Source organism: Eptatretus burgeri, chromosome 14, assembly GCF_056783735.1.
Source record: "Eptatretus burgeri isolate ZD-2024b chromosome 14, Ebu_testis_v1, whole genome shotgun sequence".
Taxonomy (NCBI): domain Eukaryota; kingdom Metazoa; phylum Chordata; class Myxini; order Myxiniformes; family Myxinidae; genus Eptatretus; species Eptatretus burgeri.
The window spans coordinates 57,604,823-57,624,610 of NC_140974.1; the positions used below are offsets into that span (position 1 = coordinate 57,604,823).

The 19,788-nt window shown below is 48.4% G+C and overlaps 1 protein-coding gene across 1 annotated transcript in view; it reads left to right on the top strand.

Annotated features, from left to right (window-relative positions):
- Positions 1-19,788, top strand: part of LOC147013310 (protein-L-isoaspartate O-methyltransferase domain-containing protein 1-like) — a 48,007-nt gene that overhangs the window by 16,842 nt on the left and 11,377 nt on the right. Inside the window, exons 2-3 of the mRNA XM_085855032.1 lie at positions 18,846-19,320; positions 19,472-19,574. Of these exons, the coding sequence (XP_085711158.1) occupies positions 19,014-19,320; positions 19,472-19,574 (410 nt within the window). The 5' untranslated portion in view covers positions 18,846-19,013. The remainder of the gene's footprint in view (positions 1-18,845; positions 19,321-19,471; positions 19,575-19,788) is intronic.

Here is a 19,788-nt window from a genome sequence, read left to right on the forward strand (position 1 = left end):
ATAAGCCGGGGAAGGAGAAAACGGCATTTTCCACAGGGAAGGGACTGTATCAGTTCACTGCGATGCCGTTTGGTTTGTGTAACGCCCCCGCCACCTTTGAGAGATTGATGGAGCGTGTTCTCGGTGGCATGCCATGGCAATCATGCCTGGTGTATCTGGATGACATCCTGGTACACGCTAAAACATTCACCCAGGAAATAGCCAATTTGGACCAGGTGTTTGGGCGCCTCAGGCAGGCAGGGCTAAAATTGAGCCTGGAGAAATGCACTTTGTTCGCAACAGAGGTGGCCTAACTCAGACACGTCATAGGCCGCGAGGGGGTGAAGACCGACCCCGGAAAAATTACAGCGGTAGAGGAGTGGCCCGTACCTACAACTGTCAAACAGGTACGGGGGCTTTTTGGGACTTTGCTCCTACTACCGGCGCTTCGTGGCAAACTTTGCGGAGATAGCCAGGCCCCTTCACCGGTTGACGGAGAAGGGGTTGAGATTTAATTGGACAGGGGATTGCCAGGAGGCCTTCCTCAAATTAAAGGGGTGTTTGAAATCCACACCCGTTTTAGCGTACCCCACCGACGACGGGATGTATACCCTGGACACGGATGCAAGCCAGGAAGGATTGGGAGCAGTCTCGTCTCAGACACAGGGGGGCGTGGAAAGAGTGATCGCGTATTACAGTCAGGCCATGAGTAGGCCCGAACGAAATTATTGCGTTACTCGCAAGGAGCTATTGGCTATGCTGTCTGCGGTGAGCCATTTCCACCCGTACTTGTACGGGAGGAAATTTTTGGTTCGAACTGACCATTCCTCCTTGCAATGGCTCTTACGGTTCAAGGAACCGGATGGCCAGATTGCAAGGTGGTTGGAAAAGTTGCAGCAGTACGATTTTAATGTGGCCCATAGAGCCGGCAAGGCTCATGGGAATGCCGGTGCGCTCTCTCGACGCCCCTGTCTGGGAGAAAACTGCAGATATTGCACGAGGCATGAGGAGAGGGACCAATTGGCGGACACCTCCCCGAAACTCCCAGCCCGTGCGGCCCGGGTGGTAGGCCCAACTTTGCCACTAACTGAGGGGGAGGAATTTGGCGGATTGGCGTGGAGCACGGCCCAGCGGGAAGACCCTGTGATAGGGCCCGTGTACAAGTGAGTCCAGGAAAACAGGAGGCCCAGTGGGGAGGAGATCGCCCCACTCGGAGCGCGAACCAAGGCATACTGGGCTCAGTGGAGGACCCTAGAAATGAGGGATAACATCTTGTATCGCAAGTGGGTGGAGATTCCTTCAGAACAAACTTCTTGGCTGGTGATAGTCCCTGATGGGTTTAAGACCCAAATTTTGAAACAGGTGCATGCCGGCGGCCATTTGGGCAGGACCAAAACAAAATCTCAGGTCCGCCGGTGGTTCTATTGGGTTAACATGGGGCGCGATGTACAGAACTGGTGTCGAGCTGTTAGCGATGAGTAGCAATGATTGTCGAGCATGCGATGCCTGTACTGCCAAAAAGGGACCTTCACAGAGGATGAGGGCCCCACTCCAACTACATCAGGTTGGGGCCCTCCTTGATCGAGTGGCCATGGATATTTTGGGACCACTGCCCCCCATTCGCCAAGGTAATAATTACATCCTCGTGATTATGGACTATTTCACCAAATGGCTGGAGGCCTTTGCCCTTCCCATCCAGGAAGTTGGGGTCATGGCAAAGGCCTTCGTGGAAGGATTTGCGTGTCGGTATGGGATTCCGCAGGAGCTGCACACGGACCAGGGACGAAATTTTGAGAGCGAATTACTAAAAGAGATGTGCAGGCACCTGGAAATTCGGAAGACACGGACAATGCCCCTGAGACCACAGTCAGATGGCATGGTGGAGAGGTTCAATGGGACCCTGGTACAACAATTGGCCCTCTTCACTGCCGCTAACCAGGAGGACTGGGACGAACATCTCCCGTACCTCCTGATGGCCTATCGCGCGTCCCAGCACAGGTCTACCGCTTGTAGTCCGGCGCTGTTGATGTATGGACGGGAGCTGAGAAGCCCCGTCGATATGTTGTGCGGTCCGACGCCTGAGCGTCTTGATAGGCCCCCGGGGGAGGGCTATGCCCGTTGGTTGGAGGAAGGCATGTAGAAGGTCCATGCCTTTGCACGCCACCAGCTCCAACAGGCGGGCATAAAGATGAAGCGCAGGTACGACCACTGGAGCTAGGTGAGCGAGTACCCACCGGGGGCGAAGATTTGGTTCTTCAACCCCCGGCGGAGGAAGGGCAGATGCCCAAAGCTCACCTCACCTTAGCAGGGCCCGGGGGTCGTCCTGGCGCAAATCAATGACGTGGTCCTGAAAATTAAAATGGGACCACGGGCCCTTCCCCGGATAGTCCACACGGACCGCCTGAGACCTTACAAGGGTGACCTTATGCCCTCATGGATATGTCTTGCCGGAGGAGCCGGTGCTGGAACATCTGCTCCTGCAGAGGCGCAAGTCTCGCAGAGCCTTGCTACGAGTTCATGAGCCCAGTAGGGAGGGATGAAATCCCCCCTGCGAACAGAGGATTTTGAGGACAGTGACAGACTGAGTGTGTAGAGGGGACGTAGCTTAGCTACGTAGTGTTAAATGGAACGTGCTACTAGTTTAAGGGACGACGTGGGAGCATGAGTTAGTTAGGGGATGCAGTGAGCAGAATGGCAGGATTCAGCGATGTGTGACTTGTGAGTTGTGGAAAGGGAAATGTACATGTTGAGTGAGTGAGGCCAGCGGGTCTGTATGTATGGAGTGAATGGGGAATGCATGGTGCGATGAGTGATTGGGGGGATGAGTAATTCCCACCCAAGGGACCCCGGGGTCAGAATAAGGTGAGTTAGTGGGTTAGTCAAATTTACGAAATGGAGGTCGTTTTGTTGTTGGTGGGAAAGTAGGCTCGAAACCCGCTTGGAGGGGTGCAGGAGCCCTGTTGACGGGCTGGGAGCGTGGCTGCGAAAGGTGAGTATCGCTGAGTGGGTACCCCGGGCACAGGGCTAGTCGGCCGTGGTAGGCCAAGGGCCCAGGGGGGGGTAGCGTAGTGGGCACAGGTGCGCCCGCATGTTGCGGGGGCCCGGGGCGCCATAGGCCGCGTGGGCAGTGCGTGGGCATGGGCGACCCTCGGAAAGGGGCCCGGGAAGCCAGCCTGCCACGTGAGTGTTTCAGGGGAGTCGCCATGGAGGGCACTCCCCGGTGTTTCGGGAGCTGGTAGGCTCGGAGGCAGTGTAGTGCCCGGGGGTGCCATCGTAGGGGAATCGGCAGAGGGTAGTTCTTGCCAAGGGAGCCACGCGTCCCAGCCGTGAGACCGTGTGAGGGCACGGGAAGAAAATTGGGGGCATGGCCCGAAATTGTGAGGACACCAACACAGGCGACGGGAATCTGGGTTGATAGAACCAGTAGATTAAGCGAGAGGCGCTTGGTGAAAGCCCCGGGGTAGTTTAAGAGTTAATGGTTAGGGTAGATAGGAAGTGTACCCCTCCACACCATCCATCCCTTCGCTCCCGTTGTGGGCCGCTGGACCCACTTTGGGTTAAAGATCGCTGAAGTCTGGGGAGGCCATCCTGAGGCTTGAGTTGGGCCTCGACACAGGACGCAAGCTCTCCCTTATTCCCCTCCAGGAAGGGAACGTAGGGGTGGGAGTAGGCTAGGTGACACGATAGGTTAGCCGAACAAAGACGATAAAGGGGTTTGGGGACGATTTCTAGAAGGGAAGTGAAAATAAAAATAAAAACCAAAAAAATAAGTTGGTGCTAAATTGGGTTTTGACAAATTAAGGGGGTGGGTATGGACAGAGACAGGCAAAGGCGATTGGTTGGGAGGGAGACAGTAGGTAGGTCCGAGCCCGCCTTCCAAGTGGCCAGCACCACCGCACTCCCTCCACCAACCTGCACTGCACGGCGAGAGGCCGGCCAACTTCATCTGCTGGCTGTGTTTTGCTGCGAGGCCTGTACCGTCCGGATCGTCTGCAGCTGTTCTTCAAGCCCTGTGCCAGTCGGATCGTCTGCCGGCTGTGTTTGCCTGCAGCGGCCTTGTTCTGCAGGCTGTGTTTGCCTGACCACCTTTGCCATGCCATGCCTACTGCCCACGTTTACCAGCCCCCGTTCTGTTTTGATTTGCCCCGCCCCTTGTTCATTGCCATGTGCGCCAGGATCGTCATGCAGTTTGCGAGGACTGCCCTGTTGGCAGCTACAACACGGGCCTGCAGTGGCAGCCCGTGCACCGTGTTTGCGTCCATCCATCCATCCATTCATCCGTTGCGTTCATTGCGTGTGCCACTTGAGCTGGCACAGAGACTGCGTTTGTGCAGCCCATGCACCGTTGTGGTTCACTGCGTTCATTTCAAAGGGGGAGGGTCCTGGACTGCGTTTGAGCAGCCAGCCACATTCCCTGTCACCTGCATTACTTGAGCCAGAGACTGCGTGTAAGCAGCCTGGCTCCCTGCTAACTTTTCTCTTTGCAGAGTCCATCGATCCTGGGCCATGGAATAGTGTAAAATTTGTAAGTTAAGGTGAAGATGTGCTGTAAATATGAGTGCGCCCCCGGCATGTATGTCTTAGCGCCAGCAATTTATTTAAGTCGTCTAAATGAGTGGGTTTGTTTAGTTAGTTACTCAGCCCGTAGGTTATTTATTTTGGGGACACGTATACACTGAATGTCGCACTCAGAGATCCGAAGGTAAAACGTACTAGGGGAGAACTACACATGATGGCACACGAAAATTCGACGAGTCGGGACTACTCTGTAAAAAGGGGAGGGGTAGTGTTACGGCTGTGGAAATTCGCAATACACCATAAAGGGTCCTCAGGTTAGATATATCGATAAGTTCATGTGTAGTTAGCCCACACCCGTTGTTTAGGGGGAGTATGTGTGATTCATGCGGGCTGCGACGCTTTGAGTGAGCCATTTTTCTTTCTCTATCGTTATTTTGGATCCAACAACCTCAAACCAACCAACGACAACGGCAAAAGAGAAACCTGCGCTAGTGCGCGGGTTTGCGCACCCCTCTGCGGTGCGAAGGCTGGCACCCGAAGGGGGGCATGGCAGCTCCCTCCCCATTGGTGGAGGCCCGGCGTGAGGCGGTCGGAGTTGGGGCACGCCCCCCTTCGAGAGCCTTCTGGAAACGCCTCGAAAGGAGGTGGAGCGTCGAACAGGGCGGAGCCCCGCGCGGCAAATGGCGGAGCCCCGCCTTACAAAAGGCAAACGGACGCGAGGCTCAGCCTCTCTCTCTGATCGTGGCTCATGTTGGCTGTCGCTCTCTCCGAAAAAGGCACCAGCTCTCTCTCCAAAATGGCTCGGTCTCTCTCCTTGGGTCTCACTCTCCAAAGCGCTCCCTTCCTTCTCTCTCGTTCCCGCGCTCGTGGCCCGGCGCGGCCTGTTGGTGGAGATGCGGACGGGAGGCACCGCAGTGTAGCCTGTGGTGGACCTGCGCGTCCGGACTAGGGGTGCCGGAGAGGGTTCGCCGGCCGCATGGGAGGCCGGAACCAGGCGCGACCGCGTTGACGGTAGTAGGAGAAGAGGACTCGACGGTCCATGAGGGAAGTCACTTCTTTTCTTTTCTTTTCAGGCTTTTGTATGTGTGTTTGTGGCGCCAGTCCGACAAGTAAAACCAGTATAAGTGATTGTGCTGTAAATAATTGCCTTTTATTCGGTCGTAGTGCTTTCCTTTGTTCCTATTTGCCTGCTTACATGTGTGAAATAAAGTGCTTGCTTGTTGAACTGTTCTCCCGTTTCGCTTCGTCCTTTCCTTTGTTGAATCTCCATCTTGCATCACGTAAGGGATTGATAGTGGGTTTAAAACACCCGTTAACCAATCTGAACCGTCAAAGTCGACGATAACTCTGCTCAGTTATCCCTGTAGCAGGAACGAGCCGCTTAAGCGGTTCGTGTCCAGAGTCGACCTGTGGTGTGGTACAACCCCTCGGTAGGTTACCCGTGCGAGAACTTAGGTATATCGACTTTCGGCGATTCACCCTATTTCGCGCGGGTAGAATGCGAACTGGGTTGTGGTGAGGTTAAACCCCCACCCGTGACTAGCTCATTGGCGATAGTTCCAAGAGGGTCACGACTGAATTGTCCGTTCCGGTGGGCGACGCATCGCGATTCGAGTTAGGTGGCCGATCGCACACCGGGCGGGCGAAATTCGTAACAATATATATATATATAAATTCATGTATGTATGTATGTATGTATATGTATATATATATGTATATATGTATATATATATGTATATATATATATATATGTATATGTATATGTATATATGTATATGTATATATATATATATATGTATATATGTATATATATATATGTATATATGTATGTATATATATATATATATATATATATATATATATATATATATATATATATATATATATATATATATATAATTAGTTACTGCTTCATTCTGTTCGCATTTTTCCCTGATTAGAGCGAACCGAAAAGCTTTAGCATGTCTATTATTTTTCAAATGTTTGTTTAAGTTTTGTATCATAGTGTAGAACTGTGAGGAACAGCAGGAACTCCACACTATGGGTAGGGTGCCTCATTTGTATAAAATACATATCGGGAAGAAATTAAATGAGTGACGGACGTAGCTTATGGACGATCTTTATGATGACAAGCTGTTGGCAAAATGAGCCTTCTTCTTTGTCTTCCTCAATGAGAGCAACTGTACATGGATGGGGTTGAAGTGCAAGCCTTTTTGTATATTATATATTCGCAGAGTACCCACCCGACGGGCGATCTTGTTCCAAGCACGCAACATGTTCTTCTGACGCATGCCTTTATTTGGGTGGTGTATAGGCAACTGACTGATCTGTAGAGGCCAAAAACAAAACCCGAGTTATGTGCATGAAGCAAAAGCATACCGACTGCTTGTAATTCAAAACACCTCACTGCACTGGATAATGTGGGGACAGGAATACTGTGCTGTAAATGGTGTAACTTGTAATCACCTCCCTCACCTGTAGGCGGTGCTATGCGATACACATTTACACAGAAAAATTGTGTCCCCCTCTCCTCCCCGTCGCCACCCCCAAGACCACCTGTAATGATAAAAACATTCCTCGACATTAATTGGGGTTGTGCTGATCTTACGTAGCAAGTCTGGATGTAACTGTCAGAACTATAAGAGGAGTAGCACGACAAACAAACACAAGCAAATTCACACAAACACTGCTGCATTAATTATAGTGAGGATTGTATGTAATACACTGGGTGTGCGCTGCCGCTCGCCACGTCGCCACAGGGCGAATCCCCCTTACCTGTGGCTAATATTTTAAACCACCCATTAGCCACTGTGGCTAATCCATGTTTGAGTGGGTTTTTTTTTGCCAGTTTTAGATGAATTTTGGGTGATTTTAGCACAGAATTTAACCTTCGTTGAGACGGCCGCCATTTTGCATGTTTTGATTACGGGAATCACGTGTGATTTCGTACAAGCTTATATATACTAACTTTAGTAGTTTTAAACTCGTTTCTAGTAAAAATAATTATCGATCGAAATTACGCATGATTCCCATGATTCTCGTCTCAAAATTTTATTTGTTAAAAAAAATATAAAAAATTTTCCGGAATGATTCGGCATTATTCGGCGCTACTCGGCGCTACATGCCTCGTTGGGTCAGTGGTTGCCAGGTGAGTTTTGACACAATCAGTAGTAGTACCTGTAGTAGGACGAGTTTGTTTGGATGAGAGAGTTTGTTTGGATGAGTGAGTTTGATGGGTGACTTTGGTTGGTTGGATGAGTGAAGTTGATTGGTGAGATTGGTTGGATGAGTGAGTTTGATGTGTGAGATTGGTTGGATGAGTGAGTTTGACTGGCATGAGGTTGGTCCAATCCTGGTCCACAACCACCCCCATCCCCCACTACCACCTACTAAAGGCACATTGACCATACCCCCCCCACACACACACACACACACACACACACACACACACACACACACACACACACACACACACACACACACACACACACACACACACACACACACACACACACACACACACACACACCACCATCCCTCACAATCACCACCTCCCCTGATGGTCGTTCATTCAACCAATCTCACACGTCAAACTCACTCATCCAACCAATCTGAACAATCCAACTCACTCATCCAACCAACCTCACCCATCAAACTCACACATCCACCTTAAAATTAACTTATTATTTCATATTGCTAATAAAAAAACTTTTGAATAAAATATGTGGCTATTTCCTTTCTCCTGTGGCTAATCATTCTAAACCTGGATTAGCCACAGTGGCTAATTCCTTTTGAAAGCCAGAGCACACCCAGATACAGTGCAGTATATATTGTTACGAATTTGGAATTCGATTGCACACAACATACAGGTTCCTTTAGTCAGCTATGTCGATAAGTGCTTGTTCCAGTGATAGCTCACCTTCCATTGTTTAAATGTTCAGAAATCGATTAGATGCGCTGCGGATCAATTTAATAGTTAGGGAACGAACAATGGAGACATCCCTCCCCCTCTTCTGCGAAGAGCAAGAACCACCCTGCCGTCCCATGACTCATGATGTGAACAACTTCCTCCCACCGGTGGTTGAGCGGGGGGATGGAGCATGAGGACATGAGTCACGCCGCGATCGGGTGAAGGGTGAGAGAAGGATAAGGCCGGGATCCTTTCTTTGTTCTTGGGCAGTTAGCTTTTTGCTTCGGCAAGGAGTAGTCGTTCAGCAGACCTTCGGGTCCTGTTTGGCTTGGTTTAGGGTTGAGGCCTGCGGAAGCTTTTTGCTTCAGCTGGCTCAGTGAGCTTCGGCTGAAGCCTGACTCGGGAGGAGGCTTTTTGGAGGCTCTTTGCTTTGACAGTTCCGTGAGCTTCGGCATCTGCTTGGCTCGGGAGAGCTTTTTGCTTCAAGCTGCCCTGCTTGGACGGAAGTTAAGCCGGTCGCTCGGCTCGAGCTGCGAGTGGTGGCTTCTTCTTCTTCTTGGTTCGTAGAGCTCTTTGTTCTCCATTTTGGTTCCCGGCTTGGTGCGACTCATTGACCTCTTCGTGGAGGTGGTTCCTCGGGGAAGCGACGCATCGACAGGAAGGATCGGCACCTCGTCTCACCAGCACGTGTTGAGAAGTGCGGGAGGTGGTTCCTCGGGGAAGCGACGCATCGACGGGAAGGCTTGGCTCCTCATCTCACCAGCACGTGTTGAGAAGCGCAGGAGGATTCGCGGGAGCTCGGGAAGGATCGCGGCTCGGCGATTGGATTTAGCTCGCTCTCGCTGGAGCCCGGGTCCGAACAACTTGAAGACCACACGAGGTGGAGAGGTTCGAGATAGGTTCTGGGTTTCAGCTCACCTGTCCTCCGAGCTGGAGCTGGTTATTAAAGGCCTCTGCCACTATTTCTTGGGTGTGTGTGTGTGTGTGTGTGTGTGTGTGTGTGTGTGTGTGTGTGTGTGTGTGTGTGTGTGTGCGCGCGCGCGCGCGCGTGTCCGTGGGCCCGTCTAATAAGTAGGAACTGCTGTTAAGTGCAAGTGACTGTACATAAGAAGTAGACGGTTGTAGTTCTTTTGTCGTGCTTTTGTTGCTTGTATAGGTGCATACGTGTTTTGTCTTGTTTAATTGCATACGTGCTTTATTATAATAAATGTCCTTGTGTGAATGTAAACCTGTTCGTTGCGTCCATTCCCTCATTGAACTGCCCCATCTTGCACTCGGAATATAGTTGGTTTTTAAATAGCCGGTAAAGTGATCGGGTCCGGCGAGGTCTGGCGATAATACCCGCTCGGTTATCCCAGAACGGAACGGACCGCTTAAACGGTTCGTGTCCAAGCAGGTCTTCGCCGAGGTACGGTCCCTCGGTAGGTTACCCGCGCGGGTACTTAGGTATATCGATATTCGGCGATTGACGCTATTTCGCGCGGACAGAATACGGACTGGGCCGTGGTGGGATTATACACCCACCCGTGACTGGTTTCTGGCATTGTTCCAGAAAGTCACGACTGGATTGTCCGTTCGGTGGGCGAAGCGACCGCTATTGGTTTGACGCGGTCGTTCGCACGCTGACTGGCTGGAATTCTACAACAATATGTAACCTTTCCATAAGGAGCGTTTTCTGATTCATTCACCACCTCCATCCATTATTTGAATTTTTATTTATTTTTATTTGCAAGAGGGGGGCTTATGGAAGAGCATCAAGGGAATGAATGAACAGGAAAGGAGGAACGGAGTAAACACTGAAACAAGCAAGTAAGATTGTTGGGCTGGGAATTGTTAATGGAGGTGATAAAGATCATGGGACAGAATTGGGAATGACACGAGGTGGTTTAAGTACTGCTTGCTTTAAGTGCTTGAGGCAGTCAACAGTGTTGGAGAATAGCTGGTAGAAAACAAAGTATTTATCATGTGTCTTACTCTTGTTCTCTCCATGGAGTATGTGCAATGACTCTTTCTACATCACATTCTGAACCTTCATCATAGCCATCCTGCGGCACAATGCTTAATTTTTTATATATTTTGATACTGATCTAAGGCAGAACAAAGACATTCGTAGACATTGGTGTAATTTTACCTTACCTTACAAGGGCATTGAGAGACATACATTTACTTTAATATGAATTACAAGGTCATGAATAAACAACGGACAGGCACGTCTTGTATGTGGGATTATTTTTTTCGATACAAAGGCCAAGGATCATGGAGGGCCTGAACGGAAAAGGGCAGCAGATTCACAAAGGGTGTCGGGGATGATGGACATACACGAGGAGGAGAGGAACAAAAACACAAAAACGAGTAAAAGTATCCTGTAGAGGAATCGAATGGCTAAGAATGACAGCCGAGGATAGTTTTCTCCCCTTCCCCCTTTGAACGGCCTTGTTTTTGACCACCTAGGATAGTTTTTTTATCCCCCGCCATGTGGCGGAAGGGGGATATTGTCTTTCTTATAGTGGTGCAATAGGATGTTTCATTTGTACCCCTCAGCCCGAATTGGCTAAGGGGTATTGTCGTCATAGGCGTTGTCTGGGCGGGCTTCCGTCAATTTCGAGAACGCCTTGTCCGATTAAATCCATTTTTGTAGGGTATTTTGGGGTATTTTTGAATGAGGAGTCGGAGCCGCTGGGATTACGGGTTTCTTGGGTCAAAACTAAGATCCAGGCTTTCGGTGACATCTTGGATGCTGCTGTCCTGTCTGTGTCTGTTTGTGGTGAGGATGTTGAGGTCGTGGAGAGATTCACTTACCTTGGCAGTGATATTCATGTCTCTGCTGGCTGCGAGTCAGAGGTCAATAGACGTCCGGGTCGGGCCTGGGGAGTCATGGATTCACTGGATCATGGGGTGTGGCGCTGCCGGTACCTGTGCGGGAGGACGAAAGTCCGAGTCTTCAGGTCCTTGGTACTTCCAGTCTTGCTCTATGGGTGCGAGACTTGGACTCTGACCAAGGATCTGAGATGGAGACTTAATTCCTTTGGTACCAGGTCTCTTCGGAGAATCCTTGGCTATCGCTGGTCGGATTTTGTATCCAACGAGCGGTTGCTGAGAGAGACTCGGATGAGATTTGTTACCTGCATAGTCCGTGAGCGTCAGTTGCGGCTGTATGGACATGTGGCTCGTTTTCCTGACGCTGATCCTGCTTACCAGATTCTCTCAGCGAGGGAGTCTCATGAGTGGAGGAGGCCAGTGGGCCGACCACGTGCCTCATGGTTGCAGCAGGTTGACCATCATCTCAAGGAGATGGGGATGGGCCTGGCATCTGCCTGGGGGATGGCCAGACGGAGGCCCCTGGAGTACCGGCGGAAAGTGGACGCAGCGACGCGCTGTTCTGGCACATGCTCCCATACCTGACCCTGACCTTTGGGGTTGAGTAGAGGAAGGTTCCTTTTGAAAATGGGCACGCTGCGATTTTCAATGTGGCCTCCATGGCAGCCATCTTGAAATTGGTTTCCGTCGATTTCTAGGAGAACGCCTTGTCCGATTAAATCTATTTGTGCAGGGTGTGTTGGGGTTGAGTAGAGGAAGGTTCCTTTCCAAAATGGGCGCGCTGCGATATCCAATATGGCGGCTAGGGCAGCCATCTTGAATTTGGTTTCTGGACAATAACTTGAGAACGGCTTAACAGATTGATTTTATTTTCATGGCGGTATAATGGGGGTGGTTAGAGGAACGTTCCTTTCGATATACAGCACAATCCGATATCCAATATGGCGGCAAGGGCAGCCATCTTGAAATTGGTTTCCGTCAATTTTGAGGAGAACGCCTTGTCCGATTAAATCCATTTGTGCAGGGTGTGTTGGGGTTGAGTAGAGGAAGGTTCCTTTCGAAAATGGGCATGCTGCGATATCCAATATGGCGGCTAGGGCAGCCATCTTGAATTTGGTTTCCGTCAATTTTGAGAACGCCTTGTCCGATTAAATCCATTTTTGTAGGGTATTTTGGGGTTGAGTAGAGGAAGGTTCCTTTCGAAAATGGGCATGCTGTGATTTTCAATTGGCCTCCATGGCAGCCATCTTGAAATTGGTTTCCGTCGATTTCAAGGAGAACGCCTTGTCCGATTAAATCCATTTGTGCAGGGTGTGTTGGGGTTGAGTAGAGGAAGGTTCCTTTCGAAAATGGGCGTGCTGCGATATCCAATATGGCGGCTAGGGCAGCCATCTTGAATTTGGTTTCCGGACAATAACTTGAGAACAGCTTGACAGATTGATTTTATTTTCATGGCGGTATAATGGGGGTGGTTAGAGGAAGGTTCCTTTCGATATACAGCACAATCCGATATCCAATATGGCGGCTAGGGCAGCCATCTTGAAATTGGTTTCCGTCAATTTTGAGGAGAATGCCTTGTCCGATTAAATCCATTTTTGCTGGGTGTGTTGGGGTTGAGTAGAGGAAGGTTCCTTTCGAAAATGGGCACGCTGCGATTTTCAATGTGGCCACTATCTTGAAATTGGTTTGCGTCAAGGGGCTGAGGGGTTATTCCTGCTTTGCGGTGCTATTTTTACAATAGTGTGCAATAGGATAGTTTTTTTTATATTTAGTGGTGAAAGAGGATGAGTGTGTTGTTGTTTTTATGTGTACGAATTTGTGACGTTATTAGTGATTTTATTGTCCATAAAAGAGACACCAGAGCACAATTCTGTGTTTAAACTTGCTACATTATGAGAAGCTTATTGTGCAAATCTCTTAAATATCCAAAACAAAGGTTTACTATGTAACCTTTTTTAAACTTTGACACTCACATTACATCACCATTCACAAGCACCATCTTGTAAAGGTAGTTTCAGGTTAATATATTGTTATGGTCTTTGACCACCAACACCTCCGCCTGTTGGGTAAGGGACGAGAAAATGTCTGTGTCTTCGGGGTTAATTTGGGATTAATCGGTGTTTCTGAATGAAACGACCTTGGCAGAATTGCTGCCAAGATAGCCGAGCGAGATAACCGTTGGCAATCAGCGTCAACACGCAAGGGTGGATCTCATGTGACCCTTTAACAGCTTACGAAGCCAATTTCCGATGTGCTATGGAAACCGTGTCTGATGATCACACAAGTCTTCATCAAACAGGGCTTTATTCACAGATAAAAAGGGGAGTGGGGGGGGGGGGAGGAGAAAGCACAGTCGCTCAGGGGTGATCATGATGAAATATATACATTACGACAATGTGCCCCGAAACTACAATGGTCTTTACAATTACACCATAACACATTCATTCGGGGGAAACAGGGGACTCAGAAGGGTTTTGACAAGACAATCTGTTGCATGGCATTGCTCTCACACGTGGTGTGGGTCTGTCTTCTATGTGGGCTTGCTTCTCAACCCCATCCGGGCTCTGGACCCACTTTGCTGTGCAGCAGTTTGCTGTGGGTCTCTCCTCATGTGCCTCTCTCCAGGACTCACTGGAACTCAACTATCAGCTGTGCCAGGAGCCTGCAGCCACCACAAAATCACTCAAGCTCAGCAACCAAAGACCTCACAACCAGAAACAGTGCACACAGCAGCAGCCTGAAGACTGAGACGAAGACCAGCAGCAGCGTAAGAAACCAACCAAAGAAAAAGGGGCGAGCACGTATTTTGTCTGTGCTTTCATAATCCCCACAGGGCCCATTGAAGTGCGCGGTGGGGCGTGTCCATTGGCCAACGCAGTCAGACAGATGTCCATATAAAGGGCACGTTTTTAGCCTGCTTGGTGGCCTGCACTCACTCTGCAATCGTGCCCTGCTCATTGGACGTTAGTCTGGGAAATTGCCATAAAAGGACAGATAGACAACAAGGGAGATTCAAGAATGTCCGGAGGGGGGTAAGGCAGGGCTTCCACACATACACGTGGGTGGGCGGGTCACAAGCTTTCTAAACAGTGCTTGACACTTTTAACATTACGGGAATTGCACCACACTTATGCCAACACAATTATGAAATAACTCTTCTCGTCATTTCTCCGTTTTACCCCCTGGACCTCATCCGTAAAATTATTGCTGATTTATCTCCGGTTACCTTATAATTATCATGAACATCGAGAATAGATGGATGATTAAAACGTTAAATTGACTTCTTTTTTTTTTATTTTCTTTTTTTGAAAGAATTGACAGTTATGGTTAAAATGGTCAGAGTGAGGGGCTTGTGGTACAAACAAATATTTCTTATTAATCTCAGAACAGTATTCCTCATGAACCTTGCAAAGACGCCGTGAATTTGAATGACATCATTTTGGACATTGAATGGGACTTTCTTGTTTTTTAATGCCACCATTGCCGAAGACGCCAGAGGCATCATGTTTTTTGGGTTGTCCATCCGGCTGTGCGTCCGTCCGTGTGTGTGTGTAGTGTTTAGCATTTTAGAATGTATTGCTCCATTTGATTCCAAAAGACAAAAAGCATCTCTTGGATGATCTCGAGACCACAGCACCAGTTGGAAGTGATCTGCACGTCCATCTACAGATACGGATATTTTATTGACGCTATCAGGCAGGGTATTGATTAATGTTTTGTGTGATTCATAATAATGTCCAGTTTTGTGTGATTGTGAGCACACATCGCATCTTTCTTTATGGTGACAACTTTTAGGGTCTGGTTTTCACTTTTCTGCTTCAACTTCAATTTACATTTAAAGGCCAAAACGGTGGGTGATGCCACAGTGAATATAAAGTGAAATAGAGATGAATGATACCATTATTAGTGTTTAAATCTTGAAATTTCACTTGTGTTTCATTTGAAAAATTGATTCTCAAAATTTTATCATTTATTGAAAACACAATCTTCCTTTTTTTGGATACAATGTCGAGGCTCGTGGGGAGCTCGAACGTAGAACTAATCAGGTTGTGACAGAATGAAAGGAACAGTAGAAAGAGAGGGGGGAAAACTGAGTATTGTCTTCAATGGTTCCACAGGCCTGAACCCCGTTCCGGTGGCAGAGTTGCAGTTTGTATCAGGAACTCCATTTCCCAGTCTGTGAACTACCTTTACCCCTCCCAACCTCCAGGAGTATCATTGGCTGTGCATTTCACTCTGTAACTACTGTGTGCGTGCGTGCGCTGTCCTGTCCTCCGAACAGGGATGACTCCATTTATATCTCCCTCTCTGCCAACATGGACCAATTTATTACCACCCATTCCAAGCCTCTCTTCCTCATCTGCAGTGATTTCAACTGCCATCATGCCAATTGAATTGGTGTTGGTACCTCTTCAACCAGTAATGCCATGTGGCAGCAAAGGCTTTCTGTGACTCCATCGGTCTCACCCAATCGATGAACTTTCTTACCCGGATTTCTCCCAATGATGCGTCCTTCCTTCTGGACTTGGGAATAACGAATTTTCCTACCAATGTCACCTGTTTCTCTTCTGCTACAAATGGGTTAATCTGATCATGTGCTTGTGTGTTGGAGTACCTATCTCTTTGACTATCTTCAGAGAGCTGCTTCGGCACCACAGTGTCTGGCAGTTCACTCAAGTTGACTGACAGCGACTTGCAAGCTGCCTTCCCATCTTAAGACTGGTCCTTCATTTCCACCTTTTGTGACATGAATACTGCCTGGGAATAATTCCGCACTGGCTTGCTTTCCCTTGTGTACAGATTTATACCATATCGTCTGCAGTTATCATACCTATCCTCTCGCTCCCAGTACACAGAATGCTGTGTTGAGGCAGTTTCCATCAAACAACTTGCCTTCTCTTACAGAAGGCAACCTCAGACCATTCCACAAATCTCGGTGCAAGCGTGTGTCCACTGAAAAGGAAGCCAGAAAACATCTGGTCAACCTCAAAGCTCAACTCTGAAACCTGTCTCCTTCAAAGACCTGGTAGCGACTTATCAAGTGTATCTGGTATATGCTCCCCCTCCATCCTTTCCCTCACTTCAAATGGCACCACAACTGACTGCTCATGAGAATGGTGAATTCCTCAATTATGTGTTTGCTTCCAAATCTTGTGTACCAAGCCTTTCACTTCCTACACCTACCCTACCTTCTCATACCCAGCTACTTCTGGATACTGTCTTTCCCAATTAAGAAGGTGGAAAGGCTTCTGGCAAACCCCCGACTCCGATTGTGTGACAGACCCAGGTGGCGTCGGCACATGTGGCCTAAGAACCTGCTCTGCTGCTCTTGCTGATCCTCTTTCTCCTCTGTACACTCGATCATTCTTTCTGGGTAGGTTTCCGTCTGCCTGGAAGTTGGTCAACATCACTGCAATACACAAACGTGGTGCAAAAATGGATCATTTTAACTACAGGCCAATTATCTTGCTTCCAATTATGTATAAGCAAGGTCATATATAATCTAACATTGCAGTTGATATCAAATTCTTCCTTTTATTCAACCAGCTTCACATACTCTTCAATCTGATTTATCCCTCCAGGTCTTCAAAACAGCTGTTCATCACCATCTCAGATCATCCCCAATCAAAAACCATGATCCTCTCTCCCCTCATTAACCAACCCCAATCCCTCCTCCTCCCAAATTTCCAGTTTTCCCTCCTGAGAGTTTCCTTCTGTATCCATCTTGTCCACCCCATACGTCCTCTCCTGCTCCCCCATTTCTCCCCACACCCATTGTTTGCCTCCCTTTGTCTGTATTGGCCTTTGGCTTTCCTGTTGGTGTCTGTCTCTCTCTCTCTCTCTCTCTCTCTCTCTCTCTCTCTCTCTCTCTCTCTCTCTCTCTCTCTCTCTCTGTCTCTGTCTCTGTCTCTGTCTCTGTCTCTGTCTCTGTCTCTGTCTCTGTCTCTGTCTCTGTCTCTGTCTCTCTCTTTCCTTTTGTCTTGTTGTATCCCAATCCGTTCTGTGAGCCCTGACTTTACATACAAATAAAAAAGGCCTGATCTCAGATTATCAATTCGGTTTCACACCCGGTCATTCTATCTTGGAAATGGTACTTCTACCCTCTCAACAATGGACCGAGGCCTTCAATCTCATACATGAGGTCAGGGCCATCTTGCTGTACATACTGTATCTTGAGCATTTGACGCAGTCTGGCACCCTGCCTTGACCTCTAAACTCTCTGCTTATGGCATCCAAGGCCATCTCCTCTCATGGGACATTAACTTCCCCTACTCTCGTATTCAATGTGTAGCTTTTAACGGATCCTCTCATCTCCTCTCCCTGTCAAGGCTGCAGTGTCCCACGGTGGTATCTTTGGTGCCGTCTTGTTCCGTATCTTCATCAATGATCTTTCTGATTCCATGGAAAATCCTACCTATCTCATTGCTGATGATGCCACCCTCTGCCGAATTGGGGGGGGGGGGGGGGGTGAGTGTGATGTATAACATTCATTGTTGGTAAAGCGTACAATGTTATTTGTGCTTATGATGATCAGGTATCTCACTGGAAACTGCTCACATTCACTCTGGTAAAATGTCGATAAGTTCACAGGCAGTTGGTTTGACAGACACAGATGAGTACAAGTTTTTTCTTTGCTCAGTGAAAGCCCCGGATCTAGTTTTCCTTTGAGCCAAGCGAGTCACGCGTTCGGTTTTAAGAGAGACAGACATCGAATTATCTTGTTGTTTTTGTGCTCTCGCAAGGTGCTTGTCTGGCACAGGTCAGTGCTCGAGACAATCAGGCATTGTTGGTCGTGCAGCATGCGCCATTGTCTCGCTCCGAGGCCGCTTAGCATTCTTGCTGCGTCGCCACCGTGATGTGGATATGGAGTCGGAATCCCACGTGAGTTTTTTTTATTGTGGAAGTTGGAAGTTACCTGATTCGTTTTGGGGAAAGCTCAAGGCTGGCCCTAAATATAGCACATCGTGTGCCAAGGTTCGTTGATGTGCCACCACGTCTTTTCTCGATTTGGGCACTGCGTATTGAGAAACTGAACATCAACAGTGTCTAATGCACAGGACGTATTGATTACAGAGTTTGCATTTGCCTGAAAGAAGAGAAAGCTCCGAATGATTGTTGACGATGTAGGTCCATCGACAAATTTCCCCCAGTCTTGATGTTTACCTGGTTGTCTGATCATCTTTGCAGTGCTTGTTACCTCCGAATGTTTGCCGAGCTCACTGTGACAATATTGTCATTGTTGTGACCACTTTCTCTTTACCTTGAGTTTGACATGCAAGTCAGTGTAGAGATTACTTAGAAGTTTGTATTTCTTTATTATATCTGCATTCACTAAACTAATAAAGCCAAATGAGGCATTTTCTTCGAAAATCCTGCCTGTTGTTTGTTTCCTTAAACAAGGGTGCAACTGATGGTAGATTATTGGGTAGTGCAAATTAATTTTTGTGATTTTTAGACACCCGTCTGTCTTTCTGGTGTGTCACTTCTTTTATTTTTTTTTTTGATCTGATAAGCTACCTTATTGTGATGTGCATATTGTTCCTTTCACCTTGAAAGTGAATTCCCATTATGTTTGAGCAGTGAGTTTAGGTGCTGTAATGCTATCTGTCTATCTCCATAGACCTTTCCTGATCGTGTGTGGCTACATGATTGGATTCCTCTGACTTGTAAGTCCTCGGCAGGCCGGGTCGCCGTTCATAGATCTGGCTGCTTTTGCACTTCTCGTTGCCTGTGAAAGTTGATCCAAGCACCGACGAGTTTGTGTCACGTGGGAACGAGACCAGCAGGGATGGGTGGCGCAGTTAGCGCCGGGGAGGACAATGACGACCTAATCGATAATCTGAAGGAAGCTGCATATATCCGCTCCAAGGTGGTCGAGCAGGCATTCCGTGCCATTGACCGAGCAGACTACTATCTCGAGGAATTTCGAGATAATGCTTACCGGGATCTCGCTTGGAAGCATGGGAACATACACCTTTCAGCTCCCTGCATCTACTCTGAGGTCATGGAAGCCCTGAAGCTGCGGCCTGGTCTCTCTTTCCTGAACCTGGGCAGTGGAACTGGCTACCTCAGTACAATGGTGGGGTTGGTCCTGGGTAGGTGATCCATCCAAATTTGTCCTTCACCTGCTCACCCTACACCTTGCCTTGCTCACTTTGTGTACCCCACCCTTTAATTTTCATCCTTAGTTCCCCACTTCATTGCTGTCCATTATTATTTGTTTATAACCCCAACCACTTGCTTCAGGCCCATTCGGCATGAACCATGGTGTGGAGCTACATACTGACGTGGTGGAGTTTGCTCAGCAGAGACTGGAGAATTTTATCAAGATGAGTGACAGCTTTGACAGGTCTGTACATCACTTGGTGAGCAGGTTTCTTGCATGAGGCTCCCCATGACTCACCCACCCCGTGGCCTTTTGAGCCTTGACAGATGAACTGAACTTGTTATTATTTGTGATTGTTATCAATAGCTTTCACTCTGGGCCATAATATGAAGAAATTTCACCATTAAGCACTAAATACAACTTTGTTGAAGTTCTCTGGAGGCAGCCACATCTTGTA